At 36.3% G+C, this 14,009-nt stretch overlaps 1 protein-coding gene across 7 annotated transcripts in view; it reads right to left on the bottom strand.

Moving 5' to 3' along the window:
* Positions 1-14,009, bottom strand: part of SEMA5A (semaphorin 5A) — a 340,995-nt gene that overhangs the window by 65,670 nt on the left and 261,316 nt on the right. For all 7 annotated transcript variants that reach the window (XM_082753180.1, XM_082753178.1, XM_082753176.1 and 4 more), the window contains one exon: positions 9,480-9,627. In XM_082753180.1, coding sequence (XP_082609306.1) covers positions 9,480-9,627 — 148 coding nt within the window. The remainder of the gene's footprint in view (positions 1-9,479; positions 9,628-14,009) is intronic.

Genomic DNA, 14,009 nt, shown 5'->3' with positions numbered 1-14,009 from the left:
TATTGTCTTATGAAAAAAAAAATGCTGCCTTGGAATCTGCAGGATTCATCGTTTTACTTTCAGCTTACTACTCAGTCAGAAAAAATATATATACGCTATGTGGTGCTGCTTTCAGTACCATAAAGTGTAGTGAGACTGTGAAACTACATCCTGCCCTTTAAGCTGTACAGGCTAATCACTGTGTATAACAGTAAATATGTTCAGTGCTTATGTGAATTTATATTTTCAGACATGAAGAATGCAATCCCATCTACTGAAATATCTAGGCCTAAATATATTTCAGTATGCTACAATAGACTCAGAATCACAAGACACAAGATACAAAAGGATGAATAAACACAATGAAAATGTATGCTTGCCTTTTTTTAAGGCTTATGAACACGTTTGTCAGGGGCTTTGAGTAACTTACAGCCTTGTATTTGCTGGCTATAGTATTAGTGCAGATATCTTCTAAGCCAACAATTGAATGTGGAAGGGATGAAGGAATCAACCCAGGAGGAAAAAAAATAGTACTTTATTAATTTCATCAGTAAATATTCCCAAATTTATATAAAATGATGCCCCAACCTGATATAATTTGGGTAAGAATAGGGCTTCCTGACACTATTTTCATTGAAAAGCAGAATCCTATCACAGCCTAATAAATTAAAAATTTCTATAACACTGAGAGTAAGTGAAAACAAAAGCTGTTAGATAAACATCATGATTTTGGATAGAGATCCACTCTATCCACTATAATTGCACTCTGATGGCTAAGGGCTGCTGCCAATTAGCTCAGCTAACAAATCAATCTTACACTTTTCAACATTCACTGCAGTAGTGAAGTTATAACAGCAACAGTGCATAATATTTTTTCAGGCTTCAACCATCCCTCAACTTACTAAGGTCAAAAGTCTGAAACAAAACACTGCTTTGTGTTAGCAATCAGGTCTACATGTGAGTACAGTTTCTGGTATAGAGTTTAACGTGTTATTAACTATGTTTGCACGATAGCATTTTAACTACAGGAGTCTAAGGCTAAAAGGAACAAAATAACGAGAGGAGCAGTTAGTTATAAGCTTATTCAATAATAAATTAAAAAGAGGAACACTGGAAATGCCATTCTACATCAGGCATGTTGTCTGGTTATTGGCAAAGGACAGCACAGAAATAAGTGGAATGCTCAAAGCACAGATCAATCAGACTCTTCATATTCAAAAAAAGATTTAAAAGCTTAAAATGTGATTTATCATGCCACCTAAGCTTTAATTTTTTTTTTGGATCTATTATAACTCTACTTCATCCCGATATTCTGCACACTTTGTATAGAGTTGCTGAATATGTTGAATAGTTTTTTTTATTCTTAAGTTTTAAGCCTCAACAATGTCTTGCAACAAGTTGCATCACATAACAATGCCCTGAATAGAATTTAATTCAATTAAGTGGCTTCATATTACTTTAAAATTAAAAATTAACATTGTATATTACAATACAGAGTGCACAGAAATTCCAGTGTTTCCTCTGCAGATCTGTTATTATTTTAAATATTGGTCCTTTGTACACTAGAACCCTGTCTACTCCGACTTATCAGAATCCCAGCCTTTGGCTTTCTCTGAAAATTTCCTAGGGCTATACTCCCTTCTACTACTTTCCTTTAAGAACAGTAAGTGTGGCTACAGAACAGATTTATAGAACAGCTCTATCATGCCTCTGGCATAATTTTCAATGTGATGTGTCATGCACCCTTTTTCCCCATTTTGATTGTAACTGCACAATGCCCTAAGGTTGTTGCTGAGCTACCTGCAGTAAAATTAAGGTGTTTGCATACTTACAAAGACAGCTTTGAGATGGAAAAGATTTATAAAATTTGTAGAGGAAATTGTAACATGATCCAATGACTTCAGTCCTTAATTCAAGGGAATTAGATAAATTCAGCTTCAAAATAAGCTCCACTTTGAAGATAAGTGAAGATAAGCAGTGATGGAGAATTAACCATTACTTGCAACGTGATTTCAACTAGCTTCAGTCTGGGCTGTTGTAGTCAGCCTTTCTAAGATTTTTTATGGGAAACCCTAGATTACCTTTATGTCTTTATTTGAAATACCTTTCTGAAACTTCCTAACTGCTAAAACCAAATCTACATTTTTTCACTGCTACGTAACTTTTCTGGCTTTTAGCTAGTATTATAAACAACTTGTGCACCCAACTGCTGTCTTGTACTTCACTGTGCTTCAAAGTGAGAGCAGGAGATTCCTTGAAACTCTATGACTTTGCAATGATGATACAACTCTTTTCACTTATATTACTTCAGCCCTCAGAGACATCTAGCAATAAAACAACCAAATCAACTTCTGCGTTGATGATGCCTCCCAACTTCAGGACACCAGAAAACATAATCCAAATTTTTCTGCCAGTATTACAAAGAAAATTATCATTTTATTTTTTTTCTTAGAACCCAAGTTCTTTCCTTTAGGAAATCTAGAGTAATCTCACAATAATCTCACATATCCTCTTCCATGACAACCCAATAGTACATGTATACCTGGCTGGATACACCCTTCAACTCCTACATCTTCTTGCTAGTATATCACTTCAATGACCATACTTCCTTGTAATACCGTATCACAAATTTAAAGCCATATACTTTGAAGCTGTTTCAATTTGATTGGCAAAAAAAGCCCCTGTAATCTTCTTGAAAAATAATGCAAGGAATGTATCAAGTAGTCTGCTTTAGTAGTATCTTAAGGAATTGATTTCCACTTTCCATTCTGCATCTTAGTTATTTTATACCCTGAAGTTTTTTGGCATTTTGAAAATCAGAGATCAGGTAAAACAGCCCCTCTCCACCTGCATCACTTTCTTCTTTTCCTTTAATTTAGATAAATGTAGACATGAGGCTTGCTATCTTTTTCTCTCTTAAACAAACAAACAAAAAACAACAACAACAGCAGTCTATCATTCCCCCTCCCTCCCAACATATTACTCCAGGACAGAGATTATTTTTTTCCTCCTTCACTCCACATAAAACACAATGTAGAGCTATATGAGTTTCACTCGTACCTCAGGCCTCTGATGTCCTTAAAAATATGCCGTTCATACAACTGTTCCATTACATTTACTATTTATAAATCGGTGCATTTCTATAGCATAGTAATTACTATAACCAGTTGTCATATTTTGAGTTTTAGTCAGGTGCTTCCAGGGATCAAGAAGGATTCTTTTGCATATGCAGATTTTCCATGTACTTTTTTACCTTATTCTTTGCCTTCTTTTTTGGCACCTGAAACTGGTTGCAGCTGGGGTTAGTGGGCTAAGCCAGTCCTCTGAAACTGTACAGGAAATACCAGATGTGCTTCTAGATGGCTATCTGGTGTAACCTGCTCTCATGATTGCTAGATGCAGGATAGGAAGAAACTTTCTCCCAGAACAGACTAGTAGAAACATTGGGAGTTACATATGATGTTCTTTTTTGGTCTTGAATTCCCTCAAAGTACATTTCAGTTGCTGCATATCTTACCGTTACTTGAGTCTCTCTGTTAAAATAACTATTTATTTATTTATGTATACCATTCTCTCTGTTGTCAATTCTGATTTCACAGAAATACTATTTATCAAAGAAAACTACACTACACGTGTAGTTCCATAAGCGACTAGTGAAGCTTGATTTCCTGTAAGTTTATATTTCAAGACTTCAAAATTTTTCCTTCTTTCATTTCCCCTTTCTCATATCTCCTGCCAGGAGAACTTAGCAGTCCTACCACTAAAATTAAAAGACATGCAGTGGCTAGTCACAAACTGCATGTGTGCTAACAATCAAACTCACTGACCAGCAACGGATGCAACCTGGAACAAATAAGGGACTCAGCAGTAACTCTGTATCTGAAGGTGGAAACTAATTTAAGTTTTTGTCCTCTAATGAATCAGTATTTTTCACGCAACTTGTTGCAATTTCATATTGTTAGGTAAGACAGCTCTCCAGTCAAACCTCATCACAAGGATGTGAATCTGTTAGAACAGGTCCAGAGAAGGCCCGCAAAGATGATCAGAGGGCTGGAGCAACTCTCCTTTGAAGAAAGGCTAAAAGAAGATGGGGCTGTTCAGCCTACAGAAGAGAAGGCTCTGGGGTGACCTTATTGCAACTTTTTGGTACTTAAAGAGGGCTTATAAAGAAGATGGAGAGCAACTCTTTGCTCAGGCAGATAATGACAGGACAAGTGGAAAAGGTTTTAAACTAAAAGAGGGGAGATTTAGATTAGGGCTTAGAAGAAAATTCTTCACTCAAAGGGTGGTGAGGCACTGGAATAGGTTGCTCAGAGAAGCTGTGGATGTCCCATCCCTGGAGGTGTTCAAAGACAGGTTGGATGAGACCCTGGGCAAGCTGATTTAGTGGGTGACATCCCTGTCCATGGCAGAGGGGTTCGAACTAGATGATCTTCAAGGTCCATTCCAACCCAAGCCATTCTATGATTCTATGATCTACAGCATAGGAGCTGCTGAAAACCATAACAAATAGCAAAAGTTGTAACAGGACACTGGTGAACTTGGCATTTTAGGACACAGCATGGAATGTCCTGGATGTACTGAATCATGTCTCCAATCTCTGATCAATAGGACTCCTTACATGAACAGAGGCACTTGGCCTTCACCTGACTTTGTGGAACAAAGCCATTCCCTACACTGAAAGCCCTGGGAAAGCTTATGCATAGTTACCGTAAGATTTGTTTATATGGTATTTTAAATAAGATCTGGGATTCTGAATCCAAAGTACATAATCTGTATCATACATAACAATCAAGAGCAAAGCTCCTGAATGTGAGAATACATATTTAGGGCAACATGTCCAACTAGGTTTGAAAAAGATTTCAAAACAACTATAATTGTTCCATAAAATAAAATATTGCACGTGACTTGGAAGTCCCTGAAAAAGTTTGTTATAGGAACCTCAGAAGAAAACTGAAGTCACTATCAACTGTCGTAGGTTGTAGTGAATTTCTTAATTTGTCCTGAATTAAGGGGAGTTTTGATAGTTTTCCAAGAGACAAAGGTTTATTTTGTAGCTTTACTTTTAAAATTATATACTTCTCAAAAAAGTGAAGTTTCACAATGCTTTATTTTAAGCAAGAAAGCAAACAACTTGCAATTTAGCCCCTTTCTCAAAGTTAAATAAATCAAACAGCAGAATGATTGCTGCGTATGTAATTAAACACTACCTTAACTGCCTCATACTTAGATATATATTCACATCATTTAAATCAGTTTGTATTTCACATTTACTTCGACTATGCATGCCAAGTTGATAACCCACTTAACTGACAAAGTTGAGAGTCACATGTACCACTTTTCAGTATGTCAGCATTTTCTGAAACTATTTCTTGTGACTTTTTAAACCGTTTTAATTACTTGATATTGGTTATAATTGCAGCTACATATACATCATCAGAGGAAGGCAGGCTCTATTTTGCAAAACATTTAAAACATACAAGAAACAACTAATATTCCACGGAGTTTACATTATAGAGAGGGAAAAAAAAAAAAAATTTGAAAAGGAAACGAGCATGAAATAGTCAAATGTCATAGAAAAAGTGTAATTTTTTGTACCTCACATTTTCTGTGAGGTACATTTTCTGGTTTTGCAATAGACGATGGAGTATTTTCCCTTAACTTAGAGATCAGGCAGAAACTTAAATAAATAAATAAATAAATAAATAAATAAATAAATATAAACACAATAACAATCTTTTCTGTTCTCTTGTTGCTCAAATGGGCGTTTGGAATTTATTTTGGGATATGACAAATATTTTAAAGGCAGACTGTGTCCTTTCTGATGGACAAAGTATTTCTGCAAACCTTCCATCTTCAAATTCCTTTTCAAAACTTAATGAAAGAGAACATTTCTGATATTTGTTTTTCCAAGACATTTTTTTTTAAACATGTGTCATAGCAGAAACTTTAGAATACAGAATTCCCTGGTTTTCAGCACAATTCTGGAACATTAAAATAATAATTAAAAAATATGAATGCAACACTAGCAACTATTTTTAAGGAACAACAACACAAAATCTGCTCTTCTGTTCTATTTCACAGAAAAATCTAACATGCTTTGTTTTGGTATATGTGAAGTATATACTCTTTACCAGATTTCCATTACAATACTAAAATTAATGCATATGTTAGCATGACTGAAATGAGAACACAAATACAAAATGTATGTTATCCAACTGGAGCCTTGGACTAGAATTCCTATTCTAGGAATAATTCTGAAAATAATTTACTTTTTATTACTGACCCGAGTCAAATTCAACTGAGATTATGCTTCTCAGGGGAAAAGAGCTTTCTGAAGCAAACGTACAATTTACCCAAGTATGCTGTAAAATCTAAAGAGATTTGTCCTCTGAGTCATATTAACTTAGTCCACAGAATTCCACAGTGCTTTCTCTAGCACATGGATCACCTGAATACATTTGAGTAATACCGGTTTTGTCATCCACCTAAGCTTTCAATTACCTGATTTTGGCTGCTCTTAAATTTGGCTGTGACAATCCTCTCACTCATTAGACAATTTCCAGCATTCTGCACTAACTTTGATTAGCATAAAGATCTTGACAGGTCCTTATGGCTCCAGATTTTGACTTCAAACTTCATGTTTTTGACCTTCTGGAGTATCTGTGTTCTAGCTCTCATATATCATAAAAGTTTATGATCTTCTATATTGAGCAAAAATGATTAAATGGTTTTGGTCTTTATTCTCCGGTTATCTATTTTTATGTATTGAGTAAACTTCAGTGAGAGATGCATCTTTAAAATACCATCATGTTTTTATATCTTTGGAATATCTGTATGCATCAAAAGGTTTATTATTATTATTTTATAAGATGCTAAGTTTGCAATAGCTGCATGGAACTCTCTACTAAGTACTGATAAGAAATATCCAATCGTCTTGGTTGAATTCTGCCTTGGTTGAATATGAGATACAGCCAAGGAACCAGCACTTGAGAATAAAACAAAACACAAGCAGTAGCCACCTGCTGTGCTGTTATGGACTAACAGCAATACAACAGAGCTAAAAGGGAGGAAATTTGCTGAGTAAAAATTACATAGTAGAAATCATCAGATGGACACAGACAACTGCTGTGGATATGGTAAAAGCAGCAAAATGAGAACAGCTAAAGAGATTAAGATTGGCTGTACTACAGACACACAGGCTGGTCTCAGATTAGTAAACAGAAGAGGTAGGTACTCCCTACCTGATATCTGGTCCCCTGATACTGCTGGCAAACAAGATGAAGACCCTTTCTTAAGAAAACAGTTGCAGTGTTTTTTCTCTCCCAACCCCCCATTGAAAAATTGTTTTAAAGATAAAGAACCACCATAGTTGAAAGTGGTCCCAAGACAGCACTTAGGCCTCCCTACACTTCTGATGCATCAGAAAAAAAAACCAAAAACATTTCAAAATGAAATGAAGTCTAATATTTTTATTTTCTTCTTAAATGGTATGCTCTCCTCAGTCTACGTGCTTCTTTCCTGCTTTTTAAGAATGCAAGTCCTGACTACACAGACAGCAGAATCCAAACCATACAACTGCAGACCTATGGCAACTCAGGGTATTCTAGCATTATGAAAGTTTCCCTGAATTCATCTTTACTGAAGGTAAATAAGAAACTCAGAATGCCTTCTTTTATATTAAAGCTATCTTCTCATGATTAAAAAAAAAAAAAAAAAAAAAAAAAAAGAGAACTTGGTATTTTAATTCCCTGAGCCTATTTCAGGTATGCCTTTCATTCACTTGGTGAAAGGCTTATAACATCTTTTACTCCAGATCTGATATCCAGTAGGTAGGGTAGAATACTACCACTTTCATTGCATTTTTTCCTGAGATTATTTAGTTTTCCAAGTGAATAATGAATACCAGCTATACTAGAATACTTGTTTATCCCATCCCATGAAGTCATGAATACTAGGAGATGGGATAAACAGGGATGACTGGGACAGAAACCTTTCACACTATGCTCTTTACTATGCTAGCCATGAAGACTTAACAATAGATCTAGGCCATATGTCTGCTTTTTTTGTGTATCATTGGGGGAAACAAATATTTTGGAAAACTTTGAAAAAGTTATTAGGCTAATTCTTAAAGTTCAGCTGAAAGACAAGAAAAAAAATGTTGGATGCTTTCAATATAATGAAAATGCACTTTACCACCAGGATAAATATTAAGAGAACAAATCCTGGGAAAATACACAAATGCTTAAAATTAAGAAAGGTAACAAATGATCCTTCCTTTAATACTGAATTACTACCAGACTAACAAATAGTCTAGAGATGATGACAAACCTCAGAATTAATTGTTTACTCTCTAAAATGAAGGCATGTAAAGATTGGTTTAATATGTGAAAACAGAAATAAATAAAAATTATTCTGTGTCTAGTATTCTGGAACAAAGCTGAGTGCATATTTCTCAGTGTGCAGCATTAGGCCTAGTCATTAAACTCTACATGGATAAAACAGAACCCACAATTTTCCTTTGAGCTGTGTTCATTTTGGTCACTGGGGAGATTAACAATACCTTCTGTCATTCAGCAACAGAATCTATCTTCTTAGGTTTCAGCCACTTCAAATTTTGCTTTCTACATAATATCCCCTTCCATGACAATCCATCACTAGAATTCAAATTAGCTGTAACATGAAACGGCACCCCAAGGTTCGTCTTCTGATATTCACCTACACTTGCTAAGTCTTTCCTTCAGCTTCTAGTTGTACTGCAACAAAATCCCTTCCTTTGGCTTTGATGGTGTTAACCACTCATCACTATTCACACCGAGCTTATTTTCCTAGTGTACTGCACTGAACTTGTCACCCTGCTCTCTGCATGTCTCTGCTATGTTTCTCTCAAACACTCATACGCTGCTATGTATATACTGCTTCAAGAAAGCAATGTTCCATTTTGATGTGCCCATCCCATGAAACATAATGCTCTGTTTGTTCATATGTAAGAAAAAGCCCCTATATGCTGTTCCCCACACTTCCCTTTGTAAATGAGGTATTCACAATTTATTTAATTCATTCAAAATTGTCCCACAGTAGCTTCAAAAATTGGCAGCTGTTAGGCTACTGAGATGCTAAGATCACTGTGTAATCTGTATTCACTTTTTGTCACATTATTTATTTAGATTTTAAAGCTATCCTTTTCTGTGCTGTACAGGACCAGAGACACCAGAGACCTGGGCTCATAGCAAGAGTTCCCATGTATTCTGGTGAACAAAATAAAAAAGACCATAAACTTGCCGAAGACACATTGCCCATCTGCACCAACCTTGCCTCAGGAAGCCTATAATCTAGATGACATTATATAAAAACTGATTGATATATATTTCTCCAATAAACTGTGTGAATTTCAACACACACCAGCAATGCAAAGACAAATGTACTCTACTGACTCATGTTAGGGGTACATCACATGGGCACATGCCTATTTGCTGAAGGGCAAGCTGAGAATTACTTACCACACTGCAGCCAGGACAGTCAGGACCATTTTCACATATCCTACGCCGAGCTTGAATCCCTCCTCCACACTGAGCAGTGCAGCGTTCCCATGGACCCCAGCCTGTCCAAAACACATGAGGGGGGCACAACAGATGCTCATTGCAGTACCTGTGAGAAGAGGCAGACAAGGAGCCAAATAATCTGTTTAGTATCGAGACAAAAACTCCTCCAAGTTCTTTATTTGATTATTCCGATAGGTGTTTGTACAAGGAAATATTTTATACAAAGGGCCCTTCTCTTATTCATAAAACATTGAACTAATGGTTATCACACTGTGCAGAGTTTAAGAATTTATTGAAGCATTTGAAGCATTTGTTTGCTTTATTCAGTGCCTTAATACCCTCTATGATACAACTCATGATACAGCCATGCTATTGCACTGTGAGCACATAAGCAAGGCTGACAGCTACTTTCATAATAACAGTTGTGGCTATACATCTGGGGCAGAAATGAGTCAAACAAACAAAAGACAACCATTTAGGCAGGCACTCTTCTATCATTCTCCAGCCAAGCATTGATTAGGAACCATCTCTCTCGTCCTCACAAAGCTTTTTTTCTTTTTTCTTTTTTTTCATTTTGCTTTCTACAGTGACTCCACTTTTATGGGCAAAATAAAAACTGAAACATTGACTCTAGGCACAGAAAAGTGTATTGTTCTGATAGTGTTACTGCTTTATCTTGTAAGGGGTGTTTTCAGCTATTATAATCTTTGAAGGATTTCCCAGTGGGCTGCAAACTGATTCAGGGTGCTTCCAAGATCTTGAGGGAAACAGGAATATCTAATTACAAAGCCATCATTACTGTTACACGACATTCAGACATTTGGAAAAGTCCCAACTTTTAGTGTTGTGTTTTTTTTTTTTTTTTTTTTTCTTTTTGACTTTTTGTAAAAACCTAAGGTTCCTGATTTTTAGTGTGCCATCTAGTGACACTGGCTGTAGCATACACCGCTTGGTAAAGCCCCTCTGTGTGGGTTCAAAGGGTTTGGGCTATCAGTAAGCACAACTGGGACTCAAAAAGGGACCACTGTGGTTGCCACTGTATGGCTCTTGTTCCTACTATTTCTGACTGTTCTGAACAAACAATTCCATTTATTACAATACTTCCTCATCTTTTACACCAGTCATCCAAAATCCACTGTCTTCTTGCATTTCTGGCAGGCTTTCATCACTTTGCACTCTCCTGCCATGAAAACTGAACAGTAATTCATTTTCTACACAAAGAGAAACAATGACAGTATAAACTGTTGTTATTTTCAAAAAGAATAACAACATTTCAGAAAGAAAAACAACTTTTTTTTTTTCTTTTTCCAGAAATCCCCAAGATCTTCAAGCTTTAATTCTTCATTACCAAAGAATTTGCATGTTCAGAAGTCTGTAAGGAAAAAATGTTGTTTGTGTGATATCTATATATATCACACATATATATATATGTGTATATATACACACACACACACACACATATATATATATATATATATATCAGTAGGCTTTTCACATACACTGGAGCCTGTGATTTAAAATTTATCTGTAGGTCTGAGCAACTCCACTGCAATTTAAAAGGTTGGGAGTGGGGTAGCAATATTTAGTGTCGTGTTTCTGTATTGTTAAGTAAACTATTAACGGCTTGTATTGAGCATGTCTGCTGTTCTCCAGCAAACTGAGGGGAAAACAATAAAAAATCAATATTTATGAATCTGCTATCTCTGAATTCTTCTGTGTGTGATTTGAGTAAATGTCTTTTCAACCATAGTTTATGCATAAACTTTTTTTTTTTTTTTTTCTCTTGAATGTTCATTATTTGCAATTCACAGTTCACATTATGCTATCCCTAAAGATGCAGAGGAATGTTCTGGGACTGGATATTCTTCTCAAAAAACTCAAACAGCTGCATGCATATTCTCTGTCACATGCATTCATTTATGGAAATATTTGTGATAGTTGGTCTCTGTGATCATTTGTTGAGAATGTGTACCCAATGAAACTTACATGCAACATCACCATTTATTTATTTAAATGAGTACATATTTTGCATATTTTAATTAGTTTTGAATGGAGATGTGCTAAATTAATTTGGGATACACACATGGGATTAAGCAAGTCTGCCATGAAATTGACAATTACTGATATTCAGCCACGCGAAAAGTGAAACTAAGGGTGGGATTCATCTCACCTTAAAATATAGACACATACTGTGTAGCTCTCTAGAAATGAAGTACTCATCTAAACTTGAGCAACAGCTCATGGAAAGAAAAAATCTTTTTAAAAACATGAATTATGTCACCATAAAGTAAATGTCTAATACAGGTCATACAAATACAGTCCTCGATGTACTGATTCCTCTATAATAACTATAAGAGTTGTGTGAGAGAGAGACATCTAAGATTCCATACAGCCAATTCAAATTTTGTTGATACAACCTACAGAGCTAGAATCATTAATTTGGCACAATTTAGGAATATATAGTAGAATGAAACAAAGTAGTCTGTTCTCCACTGCCTGTGTTGCCTAGAGATCTATAAACTATAGTGGAAGTTCAGCCATCTCACTTGTGCATTAACACTCACATCGTGGACACCTGAAGTCAGGTGTGACAAATCTCATTTAGATGAGATTCCTGACTCTACACAGTGCCTCTTAATGCCATTGTGCTCTATCACCTGCTCTCTCTCTTAAGTGGAAGACAGAATGGAGCCTAGCAATTGACACAGTAAGCACTTCAAAGACTAGCAATTCTGCTAACCAGCAATGTTTAAAGTTACAGTTGAAACTACAAGATGAAACTGGAAAAAACAAACAAACAAACAAACAAACGACAACAACATGAAAACAAACAAACAAACAAAAACTAAAATTCACATGCAACTACTGCTTTCAAATCAGGGGAAAAAATATGACAAAACCGATTGCTGATTTTTATTTTTTTTCAGAAAAGGAATAAAAATCACAGTGTACAAGTGGAATCTGATTTTCATTTCAGTCAGACAACCTCTAAAAACGTCAGGTATGTTTTCAAAATTAGATACATCCCTGCAATTGATCTTTGAGTGCTGTGCTACAGCAAGGGGCTTTGAGCCAAGTTTCATTATATTGATTCTTGGCTGCATTTCAAGTCATTCAGTAACCCTTTTTCCCTTTTGCCCTTTCTTCCCCTCTTAATTTTGTTCTCAGGACCCAAAGGGCTAACATTTTACAGTAATTCAACAAAACACGCAATATAAGAAACTTGAATCTGTGAAACCACTGCCCTCTCCCCTAATCCCATCTCTAGCTGTGATGAGGTCAGATAGAAGAACAGCCTAGCGAAATGTGGGTTTTGTACAGTGACCTTTCCCATTTTCCCTTACAGTGAGCCCAAGTTCAAATGCCCTAATAAAGGAATTGTCATACTGGGGAAAAGGAAAACATCCTCTATCCAGACATGTCCAGAACCACTAGTTCTTAGAGTAATTTGTAAGTTTTACTCCAGGCAATTAGGGTACAACTGGAATTTATTTCAGCAATTTATTTCAGTGTTATAAAAAGACAAAGTATTTGACTTTAGTCAAATTAGTGTTGTCATGCAGCACTGAGTACAACACATTAACTGCATGACAGTTACAAATGTGTCTTTTTCACTCTGCACAGAGATTCTGTTTAAACACATAACACTTAATTTTGAACAATATTATGTTAATATGCATTTAAGAAAAACAAACTAACCTTAATCCCTGTCCACCTATTCCCATGTAATACTGTTGTGTGCTGGGTATTCATGGTTACCAGCTGCTAACTTACTGGGAAGCACAGACTGTGCTGAGGTTGATGGGAATGCTGGATTCCTTTAATTGAAGGCAGACATGTGACGCACACACATGCCTTTCTGGAAAGAGATTGCTGCATCAACAGAAATCCCCACTCAGGAGACTCTGGAAGGTGGCTGGGGTTGTGGCATGTGCTCTCAGGAATTTCTGTGGAAGAGGAGGGAACAGACAAAGCGAGGAGCATGGGAGCACACACTTCCCGTCAGGAAGGGTAGTCGTGGGAGTAGGGGCAAGTCCAAGGACTCTTGGTGTTTGATCTTCTCTGCTGAAGGAGACTGAGCTCGTTTGTTCTGCTCAGAAGCAAACAGGGCTACACAGATGGGATGTTTGGCTCTCAGTGCTTCCTCCTTCTCATGGAAACAAGTCCAAGCGTTCTGAATCTTCTGAGGATTGTGTACAAAGTAAATGTGACAATATCTACTGCTTCCTACATTGTACTCCTGAAAATTCCCAGTGTTTTCAATGGTTTACTCCTTAACTGCAGCCAATTCATTTTTCTAATTCTGATTTGCTCTGCTCTTTTTTCTTCCTTTTTCCCTTTGTAATGGAAGAGGAATACACTTCCTAGAAGCAAGGGATTTTCATTCTAATGTACCTCAGTTTTGCACCAATAGGAGGGAGACCAGTGGACTTAACAAGGCTGTACTACTACATCTTCCTCAGCAAGGAGAGGAAAAGCATTTTCATT

The sequence above is a fragment of the Aythya marila genome, assembly GCF_965140915.1.
Source record: "Aythya marila genome assembly, chromosome: 2".
NCBI lineage: Eukaryota > Metazoa > Chordata > Aves > Anseriformes > Anatidae > Aythya > Aythya marila.
The sequence above is the reverse complement of the archived record's forward strand: the minus strand, read 5'-3'. Positions and strand labels throughout refer to the sequence as shown.